The sequence below is a fragment of the Aythya marila genome (genome assembly GCF_965140915.1).
Source record: "Aythya marila genome assembly, chromosome: 5".
Classification (NCBI taxonomy): domain Eukaryota; kingdom Metazoa; phylum Chordata; class Aves; order Anseriformes; family Anatidae; genus Aythya; species Aythya marila.
The window spans coordinates 16034516-16059454 of NC_139046.1; the positions used below are offsets into that span (position 1 = coordinate 16034516).

The 24939-nt window shown below is 43.4% G+C and overlaps 3 protein-coding genes across 6 annotated transcripts in view; 2 read left to right on the forward strand and 1 right to left on the reverse strand.

The window, feature by feature from the left end:
* BTBD7 (BTB domain containing 7) overlaps positions 1-11157 on the forward strand; it is a 56366-nt gene extending 45209 nt beyond the window's left edge. For all 4 annotated transcript variants that reach the window (XM_082761794.1, XM_082761797.1, XM_082761796.1 and 1 more), the window contains 3 exons: positions 2289-2467; positions 4128-4556; positions 6234-11157. In XM_082761794.1, the coding sequence (XP_082617920.1) occupies positions 2289-2467; positions 4128-4556; positions 6234-7049 (1424 nt within the window). In that variant the 3' untranslated portion in view covers positions 7050-11157. The remainder of the gene's footprint in view (positions 1-2288; positions 2468-4127; positions 4557-6233) is intronic.
* A 1219-nt stretch (positions 11158-12376) lies between these two features.
* UBR7 (ubiquitin protein ligase E3 component n-recognin 7) lies at positions 12377-23205 on the reverse strand. The gene is made up of 11 exons (XM_082762659.1): positions 22986-23205; positions 22329-22462; positions 21974-22034; positions 20668-20763; positions 19817-19870; positions 18483-18588; positions 16628-16815; positions 15995-16126; positions 15431-15593; positions 14712-14773; positions 12377-13928 (listed from the first exon to the last, which is right to left on the reverse strand). Exons 1-11 carry the CDS (start codon positions 23166-23168, stop codon positions 13836-13838), a joined length of 1272 nt encoding a protein of 423 aa, XP_082618785.1. The 5' UTR covers positions 23169-23205; the 3' UTR covers positions 12377-13835.
* Positions 23206-23357: 152 nt separating this feature from the next.
* On the forward strand, positions 23358-23886 carry GON7 (GON7 subunit of KEOPS complex). The gene is made up of 2 exons (XM_082762660.1): positions 23358-23567; positions 23664-23886. Exons 1-2 carry the CDS (start codon positions 23387-23389, stop codon positions 23789-23791), a joined length of 309 nt encoding a protein of 102 aa, XP_082618786.1. The 5' UTR covers positions 23358-23386; the 3' UTR covers positions 23792-23886.
* Positions 23887-24939: the final 1053 nt, after the last annotated feature.

Here is a 24939-nt window from a genome sequence, read left to right on the forward strand (position 1 = left end):
ATTCTGTAGCTTGATTTAAAAAAATAAATAAAAATGTGCAGAGACCTCTAACTGTGGCCTTTCAGAGACCTGTAACTGTGGCATTGAAGTATTCAGATGGTTTTCCTCCCTCTACAGAAAAGCATAAACATACTGAACACTCACCACCAATTGAATCTGAAATATTTCATCATTACATGTGACTTTGATAACATTTTACCAGATCTTATTTTCTGGAGAAGCTGATAAAGGAAGTAAGTTCTCAAAGGTCTCTAATATTTTACAGAAGTTCTCATAGTCAGAAAAAAAACTGTCTCTGGGGGCAGTGAGGCATCTTGACCAATTTGAAACTCTGCTGCACAATGTAGTATGTAGGAATTATTGCCAGTAGCTGTGAGCCTGGACAGTAGCTGGAGCACAGGTATTGTCTGGTAACTGCCTGCTTTGCTTCATTCTGTAATTATGCAAAAGAACTGATTATTTTGTCAATTGCTTGAGGCAAGAAGGGTAGATGGGAACCAATTAATTTGAGGAGATGAAGTCATGTACAAAACCCTTAACTTGCACAGAAATCCATCCTTGAAGCACAGATGGTTCACAGGAGCTGTTGAAGGTAAAGTCAGGCAACACCATCTCCTTGCCCCTTGGGCTGCGCTCTTGGAACAGGAGGTTCTCTGCAGCTTAGGTACTCTCCATCTGTCGCTTGCATCTTCCTTGTACTCACTGCCCATAGGCTTGATTTGCGTGAAGGCTGTTGGCAGCTTGTCCTGGTGCTACTGTTGCAACGCTACTCTGAGATGAGTTAAACCTCTACTGAAGTCTGTACTCTGCTTTGAGGCTAGGTTCTGCAGGTAATTGGGTTTCCTTTGGTGCTTTCCAGTTCCAGTTTGAATTGGAAATCCTACAAATGAATTGTATTTTTCATTTTATATATATATATATATATATATATATATATATATATATATATATATATATATAAAAAATAACAACTCTTCTGTATGCTTCACATGAACAATAGTGTGTAAAAACAAAAAAGGGTTTGAGAAGATAGCACGTTTTCATGATTAAATTTAAATAACTTTTATAACCAATAATTTGGAGAACTGACTTAAACTTCTCAAATCTTTTTTTTTTTTTTTTTTTTTTCAGTGTTAGGAAAATGCTGGGTATAGCAAAACATGTGATTGCTAAACTGGGATTTCTAAGAACAATTGAAGTGTATGGAACATAAGGTAGAAGACTTGTTTCCAAGCCTTGAAGACAGGGTAGAATTGATCTGTAGTTTTTCCTAGTACAGGAACTCAATTTGGAAATATATATATATCTTCTGTTACTTAGATACATTTCTTGTACCAATGTAAACTTTGGGAAATTGGGAACAGTTGTAGTTGTACAGTGTTGGGTTTTCTCCTTCTGTGTAATGCAAATGTCTTTTCACACTGTTCTTGCTGTCTGATCCACTTAATTTTTATGAGCTTTCATTATGGACATCTGGTCATGGTAATATATAACCCTTGTAAAGCTGGTAATGGATCAGATGCCAGGACTTACGTATTCAGAGATTTGGGTTTGTCTTCTCTCTTGATATGTATATGTTCCTGAGGACAGAAAGACCACAGAGAAATATTATTCATCATCAAACAGCAGCAAAGAGTGGCATGAGAAAGTTTTGCAATAGCATAAATACCCCCAAATTATATATTATTTCCTTTTGGAAAGGCTTTGTTTAATGATTTCAACATGGCTGCATAAAACAACATAATTTAGCAGGTTTAGTTTGGCTTAGTTTGTATAATTTTTTTTTAGAATTTACATACTGGTATCATGGTTTTGTGATTACAGAATTCCACTAAAAGTATGAAGTAGATGCCAAGAAAAATCAATGAATTCTTGGCCTGTAGTATTCATGAGAGAGCAGTCAGTTGTTATTTAAGATATCCTACCCCTACCTCAAATCATAAAATTCCTGCATTATAAGGGGTTTGAAAAGAAGGCTGTATTTGTGGTTTACTCTAGCAGAAGCTGGAAAAATGGTGTGTGTCTCTACCATTAGTATGATGTGTGCCTTATCCCATGTGTCTTACCCCATAACGATGCTCCAAGGAACATGTGCAAGTCAAACTTCTTGGAAGAATGTTCCTTTTTTTAAAAAAAAAAAAAAAAAAGAAAAGAAAAAGAAAAAGCTTAGTCAGCCTGATGTTAGATGTTCCTTCAGAATTAAATGTAACTATTGCATTTGGACTTGGTGTCTCATAGCTTGAAAAGTAATCTGTTGTCCTCAATTCCGCGCTCTGCTGTCCCTCCAGTTCCCAACCTCCTTGTCGTAAAAGAGATGATCAAAAGGCTGCAGGAGCTTCGTCACACTGAGCAGGTGCAAAGAGCGTATGCTCTCAATTGTGGAGAAGGTGCCACAGTCAGCTACGAGATTCAGATTCGTGTGCTGCGGGAATTTGGACTTTCTGATGCTGCTGCTGAACTTCTGCAGGTAGGACAAGTTGCTGTAGTAAGGTCACAAATGCTTTGATTCAGGTTCTGATTGTGAACTGACTTGGATGTGTGATCTGCGGTAAAAGAGCTGCTTCATGCACACGGGTGTGGAACAAACACTGATGCTTTGAAATGCCTTCAAACTTCAGAACTGTCCAGTGAGACTGCTGCATTTGATTGATGTGATTTTATAAACATGTAGGTGCAATGTATAAATACTTCTCTCAGAAGTTGTTGCCATGAATGGTGTTCTGACTGCCACAGATATTTGGGAAGAAGGTTGAATCTTGGATTTAAAGTAGATTGAGATTAAAGGGTTGTTTTTTAAGTAGGATAGAACAGTTTTTAAAATATGCTGTCTGATCCTTCAAGGAAGCACCAGAAGTAGTAGATTTGTTTTTAACTGAAGGCCGTTAAAAGCTGTTTTTCTAGGAGACAGAATGTCAGTCTTTCCCCCTGTTGAAACTAGGTTTTGAAACATTACAAAATCTGAGTTACATAATCATGGTTACTCTGATTTAGTCGAATATTTGGCAAATAGTTTTTGTACAATATCTGTAGCATACAAATGAGGGCATTCAGATGCGAATTCCAAATGTTACCTCTCTTTTGATTTTTTTTCTTAACGCTTGAATCATTAAGATATAAAGAAATAAGTCTGTAAAAAGAATGGTGTGATTTAACTGACTGTAAATGGTGTGCAATTGGAGTGCACAGCAGAACCACAGAATGGTTCGGGTTGGAAGGCACCATAAAGATCCCCTAGGTTCCAACTCCCTGCCACTGGCAGAGACACCTCCAACCTTTTGGCCATCCAGCCTGGCCTTGAACACCTCCAGGGCTGGGGCAGCCACAGCTGCTCTGGACAGCCTGCTCCTGTTCCTCACCACCCTTTGAGTAAATTCCTTCCTTATATCTAATCTAAGTCTCCCCTCTTTTAGTTTAAAGCCATTCCCCCTTGTCCTGTCACTACACACCCTGACGAGTCCCTTCCCAGCTCTGCTGTAGCCCCCTTTAGGTACTGGAAGGACACTGTAAGGTCTCCCCGGAGCCTTCTCTTCTCCAGGCTACACAATCCCACCTCCCTCAACTTGTTCTCACAGGAGAGGTGCTCCAGCCTCTGATCATCTTTGTGGCCTTTTTCTGTACTAATTCTAATATACAGATGTCCTTCTTGTGCTGGGGGCTCCAGAGCAGAGCTGAACACAGTACTCAATGTGGGAGTGAAAGTGAACATGAACAGCTTATATTTCTTGTTAAGGAGGTAGTTCATAAAACAGTCAAGGCATAACTAGGAAACTAGATTACTTATTCTTGAATCACATAGACCTTTTTCTCCTGTGACTCAGTAGATCTGCATAGGAGGTATCAGTTCTGGGAAACTGGAATAACCTCTTCTGTTTTTATGTTGCTGTGCAGCAAATTGCATTTGTTGGGCAGCTTTTTTACATAGTGAGCCTGATGCTTCTTGTGTTTAAAAAAATAAAATCACTCCATGGTAGCTGTAATGGCTTTGAGCTTTGGTTAGGTGTTCAGTGGCACATCTAGCTTGTTACAGAGCTAGCAGATTTAAAGTTCCGAAGTGTCAGTTTAGGAGACTTTTTGGATGACTTCCTACTTTTTCTTACTTTGTTTTTTTTTTTTTTTTTCCTTTGCAGAATCCTCACAAATTCTTTCCTGATGAGCGATTTGGGGATGAAAGCCCGCTCCTGACAATGAGGCAGTCTGGACGATGCCGCATTAACAGCACTCCCACTGCAGAAACCATGTTTACAGAACTGGACTCTTTTGTGGCCTTTCATCCTCCATTGCCCCCTCCTCCACCTCCATACCACCCACCAGCAACTCCTATTCACAACCAGTTCAAAGTGGGCTGGAAACAAAGGGTGCCAAGTCAACATCCCTCGCGTTCTTTTTCTTACCCTTGTAATCACTCACTGTTCCACTCCCGAACAGCTCCCAAGGCTGCGCCACCCGTCTACTTGCCCAGCGTGAAAGCAGCACCTCCGGATTGCACTAACACTACAGGTCTGGGGAGACAAACGGTGGCTGCAGCAGCGGCAGTGATGGCAGCTGAGAAGCAAGTAGTAAGTATTGCGACTTCTCCCCACCTCTGGCAGGTTGTAGTAGCTTGAGAGGAGCTGGAGAGAATTCTTGTGATGAGGTAACAGCTTAGTTGAAACAGCGTGCTGGACAGGAGATTCTTCCGTTAAAACCAGTCATCAGCCTTCTGCATCTGAAAGGCAGGGTCTCATCCCTGGGAGACGAATGCTCCAGGGGCAGGAGTAGTTTTGAAGGGGCAAATAGGTCTTGCAAAGCTTCTGAAATAGCATAGTTTGTTCCACATTAAAACAAAGCACAAGTAAACTTCAGTAGTGGACTGTATGCTATAACAGTAGAAATATTTATGATATCTTGGCTATTTGCAGGTAAGTAGCCCTGAACTAATCAGTTGTGTGTGAAGGGAGCCTGTGGAGAATGGAAAGGCTTCACATCCATGAAAAAGATTTTAAAATGGATAGGCAAGCAGAAATTGGTAATTGCAGATATGATAATTTGTTACGGCATTTAAAGAAAAACATCTTAGTTACTGAACTACAGTATGATGCAATGAACTGTGAACAGTGAACTGTAACAGATGATGAACCAAGTGATAGCTCTGAAGTACAGGAAAAGCTAAATAAAGAACTTGGTAATCATTTATTCAGTGAGAGAACTTTCAGCGTACTGTTCTGTCATACTGAAAGCCTGCTGTCTAGGTGCAGACTTGATCTGGAGTTCTGAATGGAAACATGATTTATTTTTTTTCCTTTAGCAGTTGCCCTAAATATATTGCACTACTGCATTTCAGGTTAAAATATTTAACTTGAGCAAACAATGGAAAAAAATAAGTCTGAGTTGAAGGATTTAATTTGTAGTAGAAGTGTCTCTCTTTCTTCGTCAGTGCAGACTTCAGAAAGGTAATGTTATGGAGATGTTTCTGTGATAGTTGATATAAATTTGAGCTTGTTCATCTATAGCTTGGGCAGGAGGGCACAGCTCCCTGCTTCATAGTGGGAATATTTCACCTAAAATATATTAAATAGAAGGAGAAATAAATGTAGTATAGATAATAGTTTTGTTCCTTAATTTTTCTGCAGCTAGTGAGTTACTAGTAGTTAATGCTTACTAAAATTGCTTTCATTAGAAACATTAAATACAAGTGGAAGTTAACTTTTCTATCTGGAAGACTGAATCTGCTTGTCCCATTGCAGGCATAGGGAAGAAGTACATGTACATGCTACGAGATCCATGCACTTCATGGATCTTGTCAGCCTTGTAACTGGTGCTCCCCAGCCCTGAGGCTAGTGCGCATACACATACATCTGATTAACTTGTTTTAAAATGCAAGCTGAGGGATTATAGCTATAGTAAGGAAAGAAATGTTTCATTGTCTTCCCTGCACTGAAACTCTCTGCCATAGCAAACCATTTGTGTTAGGTCCTGCACTGAGCTCTTACTAAATATAACACAATATAACATGTCTAAGAAGGTACTCCTGTTGTAGCACAGCCACTTCTTCATGAAGAAAAGGTCTTAAGCTAGCAGGAGGGTGGAGGTTGGGAAACACGTGTTCTTTAAACAGTATAGAAAACTTGCTGGCTAAGGTCAATCTAGGTGAAGGTAGGTTAAGAAAATGTCGTGAATTGCAGGAACTGTGCTAAATACAGTTTGTGTTTAGCTTTTGCTTTTTTCCCCATGGACCTATTTCTTTTCTTTTCCAGTGTACTCAGCCCTTGCTGAACGAACTGATGCCAGATATTGCAATGGGTGTGTCAGCAATGTCTTTAAAAGACAGAAGGTTACCCGAGCTCACTGTCGACACAGAACTAAGCCAGACGGTTACAGAGGTAGGGCCCGGTCCACCCCAGCACATTTCATGTATTCAGAGCAGACACATGCCTACTTCTCGAAAGAAACATGCAATAGAGCAAAAAATAGATGCTCGAGAAAATCAGCAGGAATATCCTGACTTCTATGATTTCTCTAATGCTGCATGCAGACCTTCCACTCCAGCACCAAACAGGCACAGCCCTTCGCCTTCGCAAGGCATTTACTTTGGCCCAGATTTGTACAGCCACAATAAGGCATCACCAAGTGGCTTAAAGTCAGCTTATCTACCTTCCCAGATATCTCCTAAAAAGCAAGAGGATTCTAGGAGGGAATACCTGCTCTCCCAAGACGGGCATCAACACAGACAAAAGAATGAGCCAATACACCTCGATGTCTTAGAACAACCTCCCCAGCGGCTGGACTTGGCGTTGGCTACCCAGGAGAATGCTGGTAACGGCCCAGTTCACATCAGGGGAAGAACAAAAATGGAAACTGATTTAACCTACGGGCTAACCTCCAACAGACCTTCGCTCTCTGCGTACACCTCTGAAGCTCAAGAAGAGAGACCCAGCAGGAGACTGGCAGATGATGAGCCATTGGAACATGGCACACAGAGAAATGCAGATTTGGAAAGGGAAGATGCAGCAAGCAGAGGAAGGAGGTCTCCAAACAAACCAGACTTCCTGTATAAAAAATCTGCTCTATGAAAGCAACCTCCACTATTTCTCTGTGCCTAAGAGTTGTATCCCATTCTTTGCAACTTCTGGCCTGACTTCTGTCAGACAAACTCATTCATGCCAGCAGATAAATTCAGCTTCATTCACTTCTTTTGTACATACATACATTGCTTTGTTAGAGACGGCATGCTATCGGTTTTTTAATGCTGCTTCTGGTTTTATTTTGTGGGAAACTTTTTTCGATCAGATTTAATTAAGCCTTTAAAAAAAAAAAAGCTGGTACCTTTTTTCTACAACCTGGTAGCATTTTGCACCTGTACATCTATTTTAGTGTATTAGTTTTGTACTAATCTGTTGAACTTTATTGTCACATTTAAAGGACTGTATTTTCATACTTTTTGCATTTTCCCCTTCACCTGCCAATTCCCTATGTGCATTGGGTTGCACATAATGAAATGTATTTTCTTACGAGATAGTAACAATGTGTTTATTTTTTAATTATAGGAATTCCAAAGAACAGCACATCAAAATACTACATTTTTAGTTTAATTTTTTTTTTGTTTAGATCTGAAATCTTCCTGATTTTTATGACTATGGCAAGAATCCAGTCTGTTCTGTTTGAGAAGTTCTGGCAGCTGGTCTTACCCTTATATAGCAAGCCCATTCCAAGAATTACACTTGGGATTTTAAGTGTCCAGGGGATATTTAGGAGTCCAAATTCCAGTGAAATTCACCAGGATCTGACTTTCTGATTCTGTTTGCTTTGTGGTTCGCCTGTGACCATGGAGAATTTCATGATCACCCAAGAGCACTTATTAGTTAGCCAGACTTGAGTTGTTCATTTGACCATGCAGAGGTAAATCTAGAAATACTGTAAAAAGGGTAGTAATAACTTGTTCTTCCAGCTACCCCTGCATGGGGGTAAGTGAAGACTAGAGCTGAGGATTCATGCTAAATCCTGGCATGTCAGGAAGACAAGGCATAGTATCCTAGGCTGTTGCCTGGCTGATAGCTCTCCAGCTGAGAGGTTCCCTCTCCGACAGAGGTGCTGAGGTGACTGCTCATTGCCTTGCTTTCTCCTGCCTATGATTTAAAAAGGGCTTCACTCTTAGCGATGTCGTTCAGTGTTCCTTACCTGATCTGAAGTGTTTCTGACTTCGTAGTTGCCACTGTTCTGTGAACAAAATCCAAATGAAGAGTAACTGCTCTAGCACCGTCAAATGTGTGAAGCTTTAGCACTCTTAAATTATGCTTCTCTTCCCTGATCTTGCTTTTTTTTAAAGCACAGGAATGAGATTCATCTATTAACATGATATGCAGAGGGAATGTGAAGATTTGGGGCTGGCTCCCTACTGCTGGGTTGAGATGAAACAACATGACTGTGACGGTTGTAGTTAAATGCATCCTTCTTAATACCCAGTGTGCAGTTCTTACAGCAGCTTCGTTGCATTTAGGATAGGGATCCGATGCCACTGCAGTGTAGTGATTACTGGTGAACACACGTTTGTTTGTGGTTTTTTAATGCAGTTTCTATAACAAAGGATTTCCCTGTAGTTGAAAACTAATCCTAAGTGTGACCTAAGAACTATATCGAAGTTAGGTTGTTCCCTGCAGTTCAGAATGCCTAAATACTACTTTAAGAGAAATCTTCTGCAAATTTATGTGTAGCTGATGGCAGTTTTTCTTACCCACCTTGTTCCATTAAAGCATGCAAGGCCTGACAACAATACCATTTTACTGAACTATACTGAATACTGCATTTCAGAACTACCAAATAGCTTGTAGATAAATGAAGATGTGGGTTTGTGGACCAATAAATCATGATGTCTCCTACATGCTTACATACATACGCCTCCCGCTTCTAGGAAAGCTCTGCAGGCACTCCTCTCGAGGTGCAGCCAAAAAGGCACGGTGTAGGATTGGAGGAGAAACACAACTAAGCTGCACAGGTCATGTAAGTGTTTTGTGGGTGAGGGGAGATGTGTGTTTTCCTCCATTACCCTCTTTTAAACTGCTTTTTGACCGTGGTCAGAATGAGCCCTGGTCTCATCACCACTGAGTGTAACTGGTGTGGGACTGCAGTGTAAAATAGTGTTAAATGCAGGAAGGTGTGGGGAGGGGAGCAGGTTCCTGTGGGTCAGGGACTGAGGTTCATTGGATTTATTCTGAAGATCTGAGCACAGTGCTGTCTTACTGTGTAGCTCTAACCAGACACTTTGGTCTCTTGCCCATGAGCACTAGAAGCATTAGTTAGCATCACACACAAAAGAAAGAAAAAAAACTCACTGCATTTGCATCATATATATATATTGGTAGGTTAGCTGCTAAGAAGTCGTAGCTGTCCTCAGAAGACTTACTGTTCTGAGTAACTTATTTTTACCTGGAATTTATAAATGTACTTTCAAAGGAAACTATTTTTACTCATAGTTTGATGCGGCACTGTGTGCCTGGACTGAGATGGGGCTGAAGTCTACAGATTTAAGCTTAAAATTTGTGGGGACGTGGCTGAAAAGTTTTGAGGTTACGGCTTGAGGGAAATGATGAAATGGTTTGTCTTTGGAATAAGCTGGTGAGAAATGTCTTTCTGGGGTTGGGGGGGACATGCCTGCATTTTTAGGATACAAAATTGCTTCTGAAGTCTCAGAAGCAGAACAGTATTAAAAAGAATAAAGTGTTTAAAAGTAGGTTCAAACTAAAAGGCAAGTCCTTTTGAGGCCACGCAGACAATCAGGCCATTCAGACAATCTGTTTTCACTTGTATATTTTGAGTTAGGAAGATGATAGCAGCTAATGGCAGCTGATTTTGAGCGGAAAAGGATTTGTCAAATTACTGGAATCGTATTTTTGTAGTCCAGAGTAGGATTTCCTACCTAGTTGGACAGGGAGGGAGTGGAGCGAGACCATCTTTATTCTTCTTCATGGAAGCATTAATCAGAAGCCAGTGTTCATATGCTTCTTGTGCAGCACGCACGTACCTGTGCTACCTGCTGCTTTTTGTTCTCTTTCTACTGAAACTGGTGCAAAAACTCCTTGTTTACATGAAGCACTTTCCAATTAGGCTGGAAATTAACATCCTTTCCTCCTACAAATTTGATGGAGACAATGGATCAGTGACTGTATTTTTCTTTAGGATAGAGGTGTGGACATCACGTTTTCTTGGCTGAGGAAGAGTTATGCTCCTTCTTCTGTTTAAGAGCTCAGATTTTCATTTAGTGAGCAACATGCAAAAACTTCTTACTCCCCTTTCCCTGAGCCCTTCCTCTTTTCCTTAATATATCGTTGAATAACTGAATTCCTGAAACAGATTCTTCCTTTGAAGTGTTTTACTGTTCCACGGAGTTACTGTAGTTGTGTGTTAATAACTGCTGTGTTGTTTGGCAGTTTCTTGTCATGCTTTTCATTTCTGAAAGCTAAGGCTGTGGCCACCCTTACTTGTAAGCCTTGGGTTTTGGTCTTTGAACGTCCCAAATGTTTGTCTTCATAGATTTCCTTGGTTTGGGTTTTTTTGAGAGAATACACATGCTGTTTGAGGCAATGTTAGTTCTTCTAATAATTGTATGCTTATGGTAGAGGTGGTGCTGAGCTCTGCTCAATACAGGGAACGGTTGAGAGATAAAACTGTAAAACCATATTTGGGGTTTCTGTAATTATCTGTACTTCCAGAAGGTAGCTCTGCCTTCTGCAATGTCACGGTTTTGTTTCTTGTCCTTGTGTTGTTACTGGTATAAAGTCAAGTGCCTTCAATGCTAAAGGCTCAGAAAAACTTTCTTAAACTGACTTCATGTCCTATGCAAGTGTTTTTTCTACGACCTGCATAACCAGTACTTTGTAAAACTTGTTTACGCTTCAATTGTACATAGTGTTTTTAAAAAAATAGTATTTTTATTTAGGTACCTCCAAACTTGAATTCTAGTCTTGTGTGATACATTGTAAAACAATACATTTCTCTTTTGAGTACCATTACAGTTGTACAAAGGTTTTCACTGGTTCTATTTTTCTACTGTTGCTGAGAAGCATGTAACACTGACTTTATCCTACGTATAGTTGGCATTTCAAATAAATGGCTTGTATAGAACCCGCCTGTGGCTGCTTCACTTACCTGCTCCCGGCAGCCTGCCAGCGCTGTGCCTGAGCAGCAGAAAGGTGCGTGGTGGTGGTGGTGGTAACTTCTGCCGGGCTGGGGGGAAGGAGTGATGAGACACGGCCTGTCAGGTGCTCTGTAACAACACAGGCTCTTAGGAAAAAATGTAAGTTTTGTCATTCCTTCTCAGAGGTTGGACTGGGTGATCTTGGAGGTCTCTTCCAACCTAGATAATTCTGTGATTCTGGAAAAAAAGAATCATTAAAAAGTAAAGCGCTTCACTAAAATAACTCAGTGAGTTCTGGCTAGAGCCTAACTGGCTATAACTAGTCTGTAACAGCGTTCATAGACAAGGCAGCAAGCATTAGCTGTGCTGTAGAAAATGCTTGTTTTCCTCAGAGCCAAAGACTAATTAATAATTAAATACTCAGCATCCTCTCCTTGACTTGCAGGTATCCTGTGTCAGCCGAATCTTCATTAACTCTGTTTCACAGGAACAACTGTTTCACTACTGCAGAGAGATGACAGAAGTTTAGAAGCGTCATCCAGCAGCAGCAGATTTTGGCTACGCTCTCACTTTGATGTGCAACAGCAAAATCTTTTGGGTGATGTCCTGGCAGAAAGGGGAGGAAGGTAAGAAGCAGGAGTGCTGTATGAGCATAAATGCTAATGGGCATCCCTGCAGGGCCAGGAAGATGGGGTTTAAGAGCAGCTTCCTAAACTAGAATGCTGTTGCTGGGGGCTTTTTTACTCCCTCTATGCACCACTGCTTTAATTCCTTGGGTACAGTGACTATGGTGTAAGTGGGTGTTGCTGTAGGTAGTTGTGCTACACTGTGGTAGCTGTTCTGTGTGTGGTGGTGTTCTCATATATGCTAGGGAGAGAACAGCAAAACAGTGAAAACCCAGGGCTTCAGTTCAGGGTGATTTGAGCGTAGAGCTGGAAGTGAAGCCTCTGGCTACCTTCTGCCCCCACCAGTTTAATGAATTAAATGTCAAGAGCTGCCACCCAGGAGCCCCAATACCTTCTGCTTTTTCTCCTGCTCAAACGTGTACCCGCACACAAGATGCCAGCCCTGCACAACGAAGTGGGGGAGAGCTGGAAGCAAAGCTCTCAGAATACCGGGTTTGGGTTGGCCCAGCCCCTGTCTCAGCCTCCCACAGGTATCTCAGCCAGATGGCGACCGTGTAGTCATCGCCCTAGTTCTGCTGGGCTGGATTGTGGATAAAAATAGAATGGCAAAGCAGCATTTCAGAGACCAGACCATGCAGAGTGAACGACTGAACAGTTCTTTATTTTTCAGTTAGATATGCAGTTACAAGTCCTGTAACAACTGCTACAAAAAAGCACATACAATACCCAGAGTTAAATTTAAAAGCAACTAGTCATTTTGCATGGAACAAACCAATTAGCTGAGCCTTTATGCTAGAAAAAGCTTCTGTAAATGAAGTAATTAAAAACAAAAGGGGGAATACTAAATGTGTGATTTTCTTCTAAAAAGTCTCATTAACATGAATAGTTAATGAATAAGCAAAATAGTACCCCATGGCAAACATGTCCTCCAGTTACAGAAAGCAAGAGTTAAAAATTATAGCTTTCTTAAAGCAGGGTTTGGGGTTTGTAAGTAAAAACAAAAAAGAAAAATACATTAGGCTCAAAATAACTTATGGAAAATCAAGATTTAATTGCAGTTAACTGTAGCTTCTTAAAAGTCAGTGAAACCTCCTGTTCCTTGATTATCACAGTGATTATAAAAAGATCATCCATTTTGTACTGTACAAAACACCAGGCTGCTGCAATGTTTGCAGGAACATTTATGAAGTAGAACAATTTGAAGTAGGCTAGGTTTTAAAATAAAAGCACATTGTAAGTCCTCTTATAAACCCCCCTGCTGCTTAATTTGTAATTTAGTACCTCTTCCTAGATACTGTTTGCATTCTAACCAGCAGATAAAGTTCATGTGACAACTTTTTGCATGTAAAACATCACTGTACACAATTAGAAACAAAGTTTTTGAAGTTATAAAAATGGATACAACATTTTGCATTAAGTCCAACATCTGATTTCTCACTTTCCACCTGCTCAGGATGTACTTCCCAGCAGAGCTGCTGTGCAGAACTTCGATCATGCTATTGAGTTCACGTGATACCAACTGACTTCTAGAATGCAGTTTCACCCACCATGATTACAACCAACAGCCATCATCATTACCTCATGCCTGCTTTACATTTTAAGGACCCATGCCTCCCTGCAGAAATAAACAAACTTACTTTGTGCAGGGAGCAACTGACGGTCACCCCAACCAGAAACGATGACACAGCCCTTCAGAGCAGGAAAGCAACACGCTCCGGCCCTGCAGAACGCAGAGTGTGCCCCACACCTGTGCTTTAGGACAGAGGAGAGCTATAGGCACTAAAAGTAAAACAGGTCAAAGGAGAAAGGGAACAAACAGTGGCACAAAGGTCTGTCAACAAGCAGTCCTCCTCCCCCTTGAGGTGAGGCCAACTTTCAAACAAATACAAGCAAAAACCGCTACTGAAATCCATATGAAAGCAATGTACCTGTTCAGAACACATTCTATGCGCTACAAATAAAGGAAATGAGACAAAATGAAGAAGGTGGAGGCGGTTTCTTGAATAGTTGGATTTTGAGAAGCCAAGTACTAAAAATGCCTCTTCTGTTTGTCAATGAATATTGTGTCCCCAGTTGTCCTTTCAGCCTCAGAACTTCTCCCTCTAACTACAGTAGTACTGCATCCTGTTAGTCCGTCGTCTTTTCCGTGACTGAAATTCTTCAAAGAAGTGCTGAATGTCTTCTCTTTTAACAACCTATTGCAAACAATAGGAAACTCAAGTTGTGGTACAATAACCCAATTAAGCAGCTTTTTTTTTTTTTTCTTAAATGTGTTCCATATGTAATGCACCAAGCATTTAAAAGTATTCTGAAGTCTGTGTGATAAGTCAGCTTTCCTGCCTTACCCAAAGGAAATGATTAATGCCCAAATTCCATTATAGGAAAATACAGAGAATGAAACAAGCTACCCAATGCTAAGCACAGAGAGCAAAGCTCCTTGTGTTTTTAATAGGTCTAGCTACTTGCTTTTATGATCAGAACAATTAACACAAAGCAAGATTTGACACTCGCTTCAGACACAACACATGCAACTTAGAATGGCTGTTCAGTAAAGCTGGGGCTTAATACTGAGCAAATAAAATGCTTGTGTTGATTAATAATAGCAAGCAACTCCTCAAGGAAAACAAAATACAACACTGCCAATATTCCATCAGTCCTTAAAGCCTGAATTTAATCTAAGAACAAAGATTAAGAGCTTTTTCCCCAAATGCTTTTCCTAGAACAACAAAAGTTTCATTGAAATTTGAAAACAGCTCCCAGCACTTTACAGACAGATTTCTGTAAGGTTCCTGTTTTTTCTCAGCACTGCCATTAAAGAAATACAATTTTTAAATTCCCATTGAATCAGGAATGTCTCATTTCTACAACAATTCCAAGAGACAGAAAAAATACAACAGTATTGTAATACCCAATACCCCTCAACAGTATTTTAGAACACTTTCTGGCAAGTTGTACAAATTCTGCAAGTTTCTGCTTACCGTTCCCTCATCTGCAAATCTCCTGAGATAGTCGGTCAGTTCTGTCTTTAAGTCGTTGTATTCTGAATGGGGAAGCAAAGGCAAGGGTAAACACAGAAAAAAATACAGAGCTTTAGTTTAACATTGGCTCAAGAAGACAACCTGCTGCACTTCCTCTTGTCATTATTTAGATTTACTTCAGAGAAATCTAGATTTGAACTGGATTATAAAAAAAATAAAGCAAAAAGCAAAAGAAGTTTGGGTAAACAAGAGATGCCTAGTAATTTATCAGACCAGCCTGTGTGGTCTGAGCATTTGTCCAGCTAACCTTCAGAGAAACATACTGAAGTTCAGCGTGCTCTGCGGGACAGGTGTCAAGAAACAGCCTTCACCCCCAGCTTCACATCGACCAGCACTCCCCCAGAAAACAGGAGACGGCCACAGCAACAGGAAAAGGTATGAAATTTAAGACAGCTTAAGTTAATCTTTAAATATTTAAGTCAGAAGAAATTACCATTAATACCATACCTACAATGTTAAACAGGAGAAAAGTTCCAGCACCATCTAGGTAAAGTCCAGAGAGGACAAACTTCTCTGTAGTAATACTGACTGAGGTTTGCAACCTGTCAGTCTTTTACACACTGATTTCAAACTATTTTTGAAGTAAACTGCAAGACCTCGTTAGCTGTTCACTTAAAACACTAAGGCAGATCCTGAAAATCAGTATTTTTTATATTTACCACAGATGAGCTCTACTTGCTGAACTCTGTTCATGCTGTTCAGGGTGTCCATTAAAGGATCTCTCCTGTCTGTTTCTTGGTCACTGGTACCTTTGTTTTCATAAGCCAAGACAGTGTCATATTCATCTGTCAGGAACGGGACTTCAAGCTCTGAATACATTTTCTAGAAAACAATGCAAAATTTACTTTTAAATTATAAAACTTCTCAGATACAGATGCTCTCTCCCATTCCTTCTTTGCATTCAGTATCACAAATAATAACAATAAAAATAATTAAGTTTTGTCTCAAGCATTTCAGCCATTCCCCCATGATGTCTTCCAAAACAAGACTGGCTTTAAACAGCAAAGAAAATTTGAATGTTTAGAAGCTCCTTCACGCTGCATTAATTCCAAACAATCCAGTGTGTTTCTTTATGTCAGGTGGAGGGATTTTTTTAGGTGTTTATGTGCAAAGTAAGAACATTTTCACATATTTTTTATCTACAGGCTTTTCTTCCAAGGTTCTTTGGGAGCTCCTCCCTGCCTCCCCCGTTTCAGTGTTTACAATGAAGAGAAAATACATACCAAACAATCTGCACAAGTGCATAATTTGCTTCTCCAGTTTGATGGCCAAAAGGTGGCAGTATCTTTTTTTAAAAATTGCTTGCTCTGGAGTTCTTTCAGCTTGCAGGCTGGTTCTTCACTCTTGGTAACTATCTGAATTAAAAGGAGAGTGTTCAGTGCTCTACAGCTTCAAATAGCCACACTCCTTTCCAGCACGTCACGTCCTTACACAAGATTTTTTTTTTGTCTCAGATACAATTTCATTAAGCAACCTGTATTACTGTTCCATTCATAGAAGGATTCTGATGTGGTTTAGCAGTTTCCACTGGATGTATAATAAACTATTCTTTTAGAAACGCAGTTACAGTGCCTAACACCACAGTATTAGAACAAACTGTCACCTCTGTGTAAAGGCCCAGCGGCTGGCAGGACAGGGTGCAGGTACCCCAGCTGCAAGCAGCCATTGCACCCTTGTCCCACCTACTGCTCCAGGCACGTCCCATAGCCTGGGCTGTGCTCCACTGAGACCACGTTTCAAGTGTCCACAGCTGAGGAGGAACACAGACAGAAAGCATTTACCTCCTCACTGAACCTCTGGAGGTGGGTTTTGCCACTAGTACAAAGATGTACAGGACAGAAATGGCGGGATTTTACCTCCGGACAAGCAGACCCAGAGCTAGTGGATGGTTCGTTGAACTGTTCCGTTTGCTTTTCCTCCTCCTTTACTTCTTGGTGTTCTGCTCCGCTTTCTTTTTTTATTTCTTTCTTCTGTTCTTCACTTTCCTCAACATTCAGGACAATCCCTTCATCTTCAAGAGAGGTCGCTTTGGTCAACGCAGGAACTAGAAGATGCACACACAAGTGAAAATACCGTGCCAGAAAGTACAGGGTACCACAAACATTCCTTGTGCTGTACATTACAGCATTAAGAACACCTGGATTACCTCACACACTGCAGGATCCTGGATATATTCTACAGCTGTCCAAACACACAGACCTATGTATGAAAAGAACCACTTCCTTTTTCACCACACTCTTCTTCGCCTCTCATACTCATTCTAAACCACTCTTGCTTCACAAAATCTAAAGCCTAGGAGAGGGAAAACGGCATCACAATTTCAGATAGTTCTGTACTAATAAGCTTATCCCTCTTGACACTCCTTGTTCCCCATCTAATAGGTTCAGTAGCTGGCATGCACTTTTTGCTGACTGTGTCGGAGTCCTTCCTTTTCTCCAGACACAAGTTTAAAAAAAAAAAAAAGCGAAACAAAGAAGCTCCACTTTTCTAAACATTTACAGACATCTTCAAGCTTTATATATGGTTTTGCACGAGAAAAAAAAAAAGCTCTTTATCTAAAGAACTGTGCATTAGTAACAATGCAGCGTACCAAGCACATCACTTTCTGAAGTGTTCAGACCCTCTGCTGCATATGCTCTTAATAAGCAGAATTTACAATTATGTAATTTCAGCTGAATCCTTCTTCAGCAGCACTGCTTTTACCCACAAAATCTTTTTGCTGATGATACTCATTTTAGTCAAAATAACTTAAATATGAAATAAATCCTACCAAGTAAAACTAGCAGTAGTCACGTCTATTAGTCCTAGGCACACACAAGTGTTTTTATCTCCCAGTAGCCTAGGGTGACTCAACAGGCAAGTGACGCATCTCAGTAAAATCAACTCGGTGACAGAACTATACTAACCACTTCCTTACGTAAAACAAGTCTATGTTGTAATGTCAAGTCACATGTGTTTGCTGTGACATAGCTAGTTACAAAGAAGGAAAACACAACAAACATGCCAGAAAACAACAACAAACCAACACTCTCCACTGTATTTCTCTCAGAACAAACAGAAACCCAGGTAAGCCAGCTTGCAGTCTTTAAAATTTCCATTGAAATTCCTGTCACGTGAGAGATGACCAGTTGCTACAAGCAACCTTGAGGAAAACAAGATCATACGAAGCCAGCTTTTTGCACTGGAATCAAGTCATCTGCCTGTCTGATCCCGCAAAGAGCACACACCAGAGACACCTGGTGTGACCGCAAACAGCACACATCCCGAGCAGAGCCCTAGCCCCACACAGACCAAGGTTTCACACATCCCTTTCAGGGCACTTTATCACTTGCTCTTTACTGCTCAGAGCCTCTTAGACTCAGCTGTTTTCCTTACTGTTTCCTTTAAGATACCTCTTCAGGTCTTTGATTCAACTTAGAGATTAAGTTCCTTGAGACAAGTATTAAATCCTTATCAGTCTAGGTGCTAGCACATCTTTGATTAAATAAATCAGTATGCACTAGGGAATTAAGATTTAGGAATCAGAAATGCCATTTTTTTTTTTTTTAAACAGAACAGTTACTGCAGCCCTGCCTGTTCCACTGCTGTAGGTGATTGCCCAATATAACGAGCAGCATTTCTCCAACCACTTAAAGAGTATAATGTCGTTAATCAACCAACTATGAGAAACAAACTAATGAAACAGGGTCTCTGCTGAGTTAATTTTCTTACCTGCTAATTGCGGAGCATAGGCCCATAGGAAATGGCAGTGATTCATGCAGGCCTGGCATACCATTTCATGGAAGTCTCCACTCTCAGGGGGAATTGCACCAAGATGCTGTCAAAAGGAAACAAGGATGCAGCAGTTGAACGTTCACTGCAAATTAACAGATTCAATTCCAGCTTTAGACGAAGTAAAACATCATCGGCCACCGTATTTTCAACGCAAGCATGTAGTCCTGCTACCTTTCTGCAACAAATATCAGCGTAACAGACCAGAAAGAGTTGACCAAATGCCACGGGAAACAACAACAAAAAAAATCTGTCTTCACTTACACACCTTTATTTAAGACTTTTATTCCTTGTATACATCCAGAAACCCCAGTTCTATCTTTATCTCATTCTGAAACATTACTCTTCTAAACATGGTCCTAAACGTAGCCTATTAAGATACTACCACACACTTTAGACACCTAAATAACTTCCTCATATGTAAAAGATCGTAAGCCTTCATATCATTCACATACTGGGATCGAGAAGAATTGGGTCCCAAACCTCTCTACAAACCAGTGAGAAACATTTAGGCAATTAAAAGCACTTACCTACTTTATTTTGAGAAAACTTTCTTACAAAGTTCACAGTACGCAGCATAATATTCTTAACATATACATTTATAAAAAAGAATCCCGTAGTGTATCTACAGAACCTATAATTGAAGCCAATCATCCTTTTTCCTTCTTTGATCCTGCAACTTCAAACACTTCACTTTCTAACAATTCACAATGGAATTTCACTCATGCCCTTGAAGGCACAAGAGGCTGAACCCTTAGTACTCGTGCATTAAGTAGGACACTCACCAAAGTACTTTAGCTGCTTTTAAAAGATTTCCCTGAAGTTTGTAATCAGGAACCAACAGCGTAGTTTGTTCCTTGCTATTTAAAGTAGCTACAGTTTAAAAAGCATTCTTCTGAATGAAGAACTATTCAGACAGTGGATAATGATGTGTCTCAGCAAGAATCTTTTTCTCACTGATTTGAATGATTAGAATTTTCCAATTAAAATAATAACTTCTCTAACAAGAGTCTCCTTGTTCTACAGAAGGAGCCTTGAAATAGGTGGAACTCTTCCTAATTATTTTTTTTTTTTTTTTGACTGGAGTGAGCAGCAGTTCAAGATTAAAGATTTAATACTCCCCTGCATTAAATGAAAAAAAATACCCCAGAACATACATTATCATCTTTTGAGAACTACAGCACAACTCCCCAAGCAAAGATTACCATACAAACTTACCTGATGCTATTTTATTTCTATGCAAATGGCAATTCTGCTACTTATAGTTTCCTTACCCTTCCATGGAACCAGTCTTCACAAACTATGCACTGGATCATTTCATCTGGAATCTAGATGAATGGTCACGTTATTAGCATTGGTATCAACCTTCAGAATCCTTCACAAGCCTCAAACTATAGTGTTATGCGAAGCCTGCTCAAGTGAACTGCATTTCCCTCCTTGCCCACCCACAGTGAGCTGCCAATAATAAGCAGTTACTGCTTTCCTGAAGTCTGTTTGCTTCCCTCAAGTTCAACAGCACATGTAATTCGTCATGCTATCAAGACTATGGAAATTCCCAGTTATTATTACAGAACTAGTTTTCCCAGTAGAGCAAGACATTCTCACACCAAAGAGCTATCAGAAGTTACCACAGTATCGGTATCTTTTTTCCTGTGAACAGAAATGCAAAACAGCTAAGCAAAAGAAAGATAGTGAAATGCACAACATCACCGGGTTTATATAGGGCACGCCAGAAGCCTGCCTGAACTGTTTGTAAGACAGTACAGTAAAAACTGATTTGTTACAAACCAGTTACAGCATTTATAGCCACTCATAACACTTCTCAAGATAACGAGAAACACATCTTCTAAGGCAATTGTGTAACTTGACAAAGAACAGAGATGACTGTGGCAGCATTTTGTCCTAGCGATGGTTTGTCTTGTCTGTCTTTAAGGCATAAAAAAGTGCTACTATTTACAAACATGAGAAATTAATTATTCTAAACAGCACAGCACATTGAAAATTGACATGGAACAGAAGGTTCTTAAAGTGAGATCTTCCCGAAATGCAGCTCAAGGACCACCCTTTGCATGTTCTGCAAAAATACCATCCACATATTGTTACAACTAGATTTTGCATTTCTTACCTCATCATCAGGATCAGGATAAGGTCTTTTGCAAGTACAGTACAAGCCATAAAAGTTGTCATTGTACTTATTTCCTGAATTCACCTTGCCTTTTTCCTAGGAGGAAAGGAAAAAATTGTTTCAATATACAATGCAGTGAAAAAACAAAAGACAGAAAAAATGGAAATCTGGAAAAAAGAAAAAAAAAAAAAAAGAAAAATAAAGAAATCCTGTTCTGCTTTACTTCCCCAAAGCAATCATTATGCACATCAGCCCAGAAATCTAAACACAACGATATTACCCAGACACCTATGCCATACAGTAACCAGTAGGGCACAGAAGGAATACTGAAGTTCCAAAGGGAAGAGGAAGAACACACATTCCGTATTTGTAACAAATGCGTTAAAATCTGTGGTGTTCTTGTGCTACTACTCATCTAAAACTGTTATTTTAAGAGTTTTGATCACCAATCGTGTGTGCCTGCTGCCACTGCAGCAGTATCTGTAGATTTCCCATGCACCTTTCCCCTCCAAGTTTTTTTTTTAATATCCACACTATAATCCAAACCCAACTTTGTTTAATCCTACCACTGAGTTTACACTGATTTCTTGTCACACAAGCCTCCCTCTATGCCAAAGGACGATCCAAATTACAAAACAAGCAACTGAACCCCAACTGCAGGTAATCCCCTTCCTAAAAGCAGCTAACACAGCTGCAGCCAGGGAACTTCAGAACTGTCCGTAGTTGCAGCCTGAGGCCACGTGCAGAAGGGTATGCATCTTTCTCTCGCTGCTTTGCAAACAGACCATCAGCTGCTTAATGAGCACAAACTGCCCAGCCAGGATGAGAGCACAAGGGCCTAACCGAGTGAAAAAACTGCCCGTTGGGTGACAACCCATAGAATTTATGCTACAAAGAAGCTGAAGGGAAAGGAACCATCCTTTTGATGGCAGCACGGTGTTAAGATTCCATAAAACAACTGCAAAAACTGCACCCTGAAAGTCCTTTGAAGCCAGCTTAAAGCTGTTGGGACTCATTACCACCGGCACCACACGTTTCTGGCACTACACTGGCCACGGACAACGAGCTGCTACAGTCACGGACGATGAGGCCCCAACAGCCCCACTCCTCTGCTCACACAGCAGGGTTCAGCCCTTTGGTCCCTCAACTGTTTCACCTCTTGCCACAATATTCCCACCTCATTTAACTCGCTGGGAAAAACAGCAGCACCACGTGAGCTGGCACTTGCTGCAGCAAGCCACCAGCCTCCTGAGACTCTTCCGAGTTACTTTAATTCTGCATGCAGGAAGCCAAGGCCTCGACTCACCGGGAGCAACTTGCACTGCAAATTCTTGAACTTGCTGTTTCCACAGTCACAGCGGAAGTTCCTGGGAAGGAGAACAGAGCATTTCAGAGGTCGGATTCGGCAACAACACCTTATCTTTTGTGCACACAACAACCCCCAGCAGCTGTTTAGCAGCCATAAGAGCACTCTTGCAGCCTGCCCAGGCAGCAGGGCCAGCTGAATATCTGCACAGCCTCGCCACCCCCCCAGCAGCACACCCAAAGGCCAGGCCGGCCAAGACAAGCCCCTCACCTCCTCCTCCTCCCTGGGCCACCCCTGAGTACCCATTCCCTGGGGCCAGGTGCTGAGGGGCGTCAGGGGCCCCCCTGCCCCGTACCTCTTGGTGTAGAGCTCGAAGAGGCGGTGCGAGCCGTGGCACTCGTAGCTGCACGCCAGGCAGATGCCGGCCGGCTCTGCCCCGGGTGGCGTGCAGGTGCTGCAGGCGTACAGAGCTTGTCGCTTCACCGCGCCCTGCGGGGAGAGACCGGGGTTGGAGGGGCTGGGGGCTATGGGGCGTGGGCTCGGGGCGTTACGGGGTGTTACGAATCACAGAATTTGCAGGGACCTCACAGAGCACCCAGTTCTGAGCCCCCGCCAGGGGCAGGGACACCTCCCACCGGGTCGGGCTGCTCAGGGCCCCCTCCAGCCCGGTCCTGCACAGCTCGGGGATGGACGGGGCACACGCAGCTTCGCGGGGGGCGTCACGGGGGGCGCTGAGGTGATGCGGAGGAGGGTCGGGGCGTTATGGGGGGGCTGTTAGGGGGTTATGGGGGGGGTCGGGTGCTTGTTAGGGGGTTACGGAGGTGTTAGGGGTACTGCGGGTGGGTGTGGTGTTACGGGGTGCTATGGCTGGGTTTGGGTGTTAGGGAGGGATGGGTGTTATGGGGGGTTTGGGGCGTTGTGAGGGGTCGGGGTGCCATGAGGGGACGCTATGAGGGGGCGTTATGGGGGTGCCGTTATGGGGGTGCCATGGGGTGCGCGGGGCCGGCCCCACCTGGGCGTAGCTGCACCGCTCGTGGTCGCTGCCGCCCAGCACGGCCCGCGCCTCCTTCTCCAGCTCCTCGTTCTCGGCCAGCACCTCCGCCAGGGACACCACGGGCTCCTCCGCCGCCGCCCCGGCCCCTGCCCCGGCCCCGCCGCCCGCCCCGCTCCCCGCGCCCTCCGCCGCCGCCGCCATCGCGGGGCCGCGAGCCCGAGGCGGGAAGCGCGCGCGCGGAGGGGCGGGACGAGGCGGGGCGGGGCGGGGCGGGGCGCGGGACCACGTGACCCGCGCGCGGCAGGGCGGAGCGGCGGGAAAGCGGCGGCGAGCGCGGGCGGCGCGGGCGGGCGGGGCTCGGGGCGCGGCGGCGGCGCGGATTGGCCGGCGGGGCCGCCCGTCGGCGGCTCGGCGGCGCGATGGAGCTGGTGGCCGAGCTGCGGCGCGGCGGGGAGGCGCGCTCCGTGCGCGTGCGGTGCCCGGCGGCGGAGGAGGGGCCGGGCGGGCGGCTGCGCGCGCTGCGCCTGGGGCTGGGCGAGCTGCAGGAGCGCCTCGCGCAGCTGCTGGCGCCGCTCGAGCGCCCGGAGGCGGGAACCGGCGGTGAGGCGCGGGAGGGGGGAGGGGGAAGGGGGGGGGGGGAGCGGCGGCACCGGCACCCGCAGGGCCCTCACGCGGCCTGTGCGCGGCTCCCGGCAGGCGGCGCCGAGGAGGACGAGGAGGAGGAGGAGGAGGAGGAGGATGAAGAGCAGCAGCAGGACGGCGCGGAGGGGAGCGGCGTGCCCGAGGACCCCCCGCCGAAGAGGACGAGGGTGCAGCGGCCCTGAGTTGAGTGAGGCGGCCGGTGGGGGCTCCGCCCCTGCGGAGCTCGGCGGCGCCGCGAAATGACAATAAAAGGAGAAAAATTTAAAAAAAAAAAAAAGGGTTTGTGAGGTGCTTTGTGAAAGCCAGGCGGGGCAGCGGGCTGCGGCTGGGTCCCGGGGGGTCGCGTCCCACAGGCAGCCCCCCCCGGTCCTGCCTCACCTCACCCCGCCCGGCCGGGACACGGGGGGCTGGGGGCAGCCGGACCGGGCGGCCTCGGAGGGCTCAACCGGCCCTGATGACTCTTTGAAAGTAAGTGATTCTACAAGCACAAGCTTGCCTGCATTTATCTGAAGCAGTGCAAGAAGTTGATAAAGAAGCCCAGCAAACATACTAGCACCGAAGGAAGTGCTTTATCAAACGGCTCTGTACGAACAGCCGGACTGATAAACGTGTCAGAAGGGCTGCTTCGTGTGAGCGGTGCTCGTGGCATCGTGAAGCTGCTGCAGCTGTGAAGCCTGTTACAGAACCGAGAGCAGCGCTTCTCCTCCAGGCCGCAGTCCGAACTGCTCCACCAGCGGTGAGGGCTGTGGAGTCACTGTAAAGCAACACGTCAGACTTAAACTGGTGCTCTCTGTATGAATAGTCCACTGGCAAATCACAGGTTGAAAACCCCTGGAGCGAAGCAGCAAATCCTAACTCTCCTAGGATAGAAACAAATGTAGCTGAAGCACCAGTAACAAGGTAACTGCTTTTAGCTGCCAGCATGGACAGGTAATAAAGTGCTGCACCTGGGCTCCAGGAGAGATTGATGAGCACTGGGTCAAGAACAGCCTTCGAAAAATCATTTCTAGTCCTTATTGTGGCCACAAAGCTCTTAAAGAACAAAAGGGGTACTGAAGCTTTGCTGGAATTTAGGTAATTCTAAGCTAGAGGCTTGCCTCTGGTAAGTGCCATAAACCTGGAGCAGGGAACTGACTTTTCTGAGAGCTGCTCCAAGGTAACTAGGTATAGAGAGCTTCGGTGGGACTTTTTACTTGTCAAAAGCAAGCCTACTGCACACAGACCGGGATCTCAGTGTATGACAGTCTGTTACAGCTTTGGAAAACTGAATTTGCTGGTTGAAACAACTGAGGGTTGATTTTAACCTCAGTTCAGCCTACAGAACAAGTAC

What these genes read in the sequence shown, in the direction of transcription:
- UBR7 (XM_082762659.1), bottom strand. Translation starts at nt 23,168, where the DNA reads ATGGCGGCGGCGGCGGAGGGCGCGGGGAGCGGGGCGGGCGGCGGGGCC. An exon ending in AGCGGTGCAGCTACGCCCAG is followed by an intron (nt 22,463 to 22,985) that starts GTGGGGCCGGCC and finishes CTCTCCCCGCAG; the next exon opens with GGCGCGGTGAAGCGACAAGC. An exon ending in TTCGAGCTCTACACCAAGAG is followed by an intron (nt 22,035 to 22,328) that starts GTACGGGGCAGG and finishes TCTCCTTCCCAG; the next exon opens with GAACTTCCGCTGTGACTGTG.
- GON7 (XM_082762660.1), top strand. Translation starts at nt 23,387, where the DNA reads ATGGAGCTGGTGGCCGAGCTGCGGCGCGGCGGGGAGGCGCGCTCCGTG. An exon ending in CCCGGAGGCGGGAACCGGCG is followed by an intron (nt 23,568 to 23,663) that starts GTGAGGCGCGGG and finishes GGCTCCCGGCAG; the next exon opens with GCGGCGCCGAGGAGGACGAG.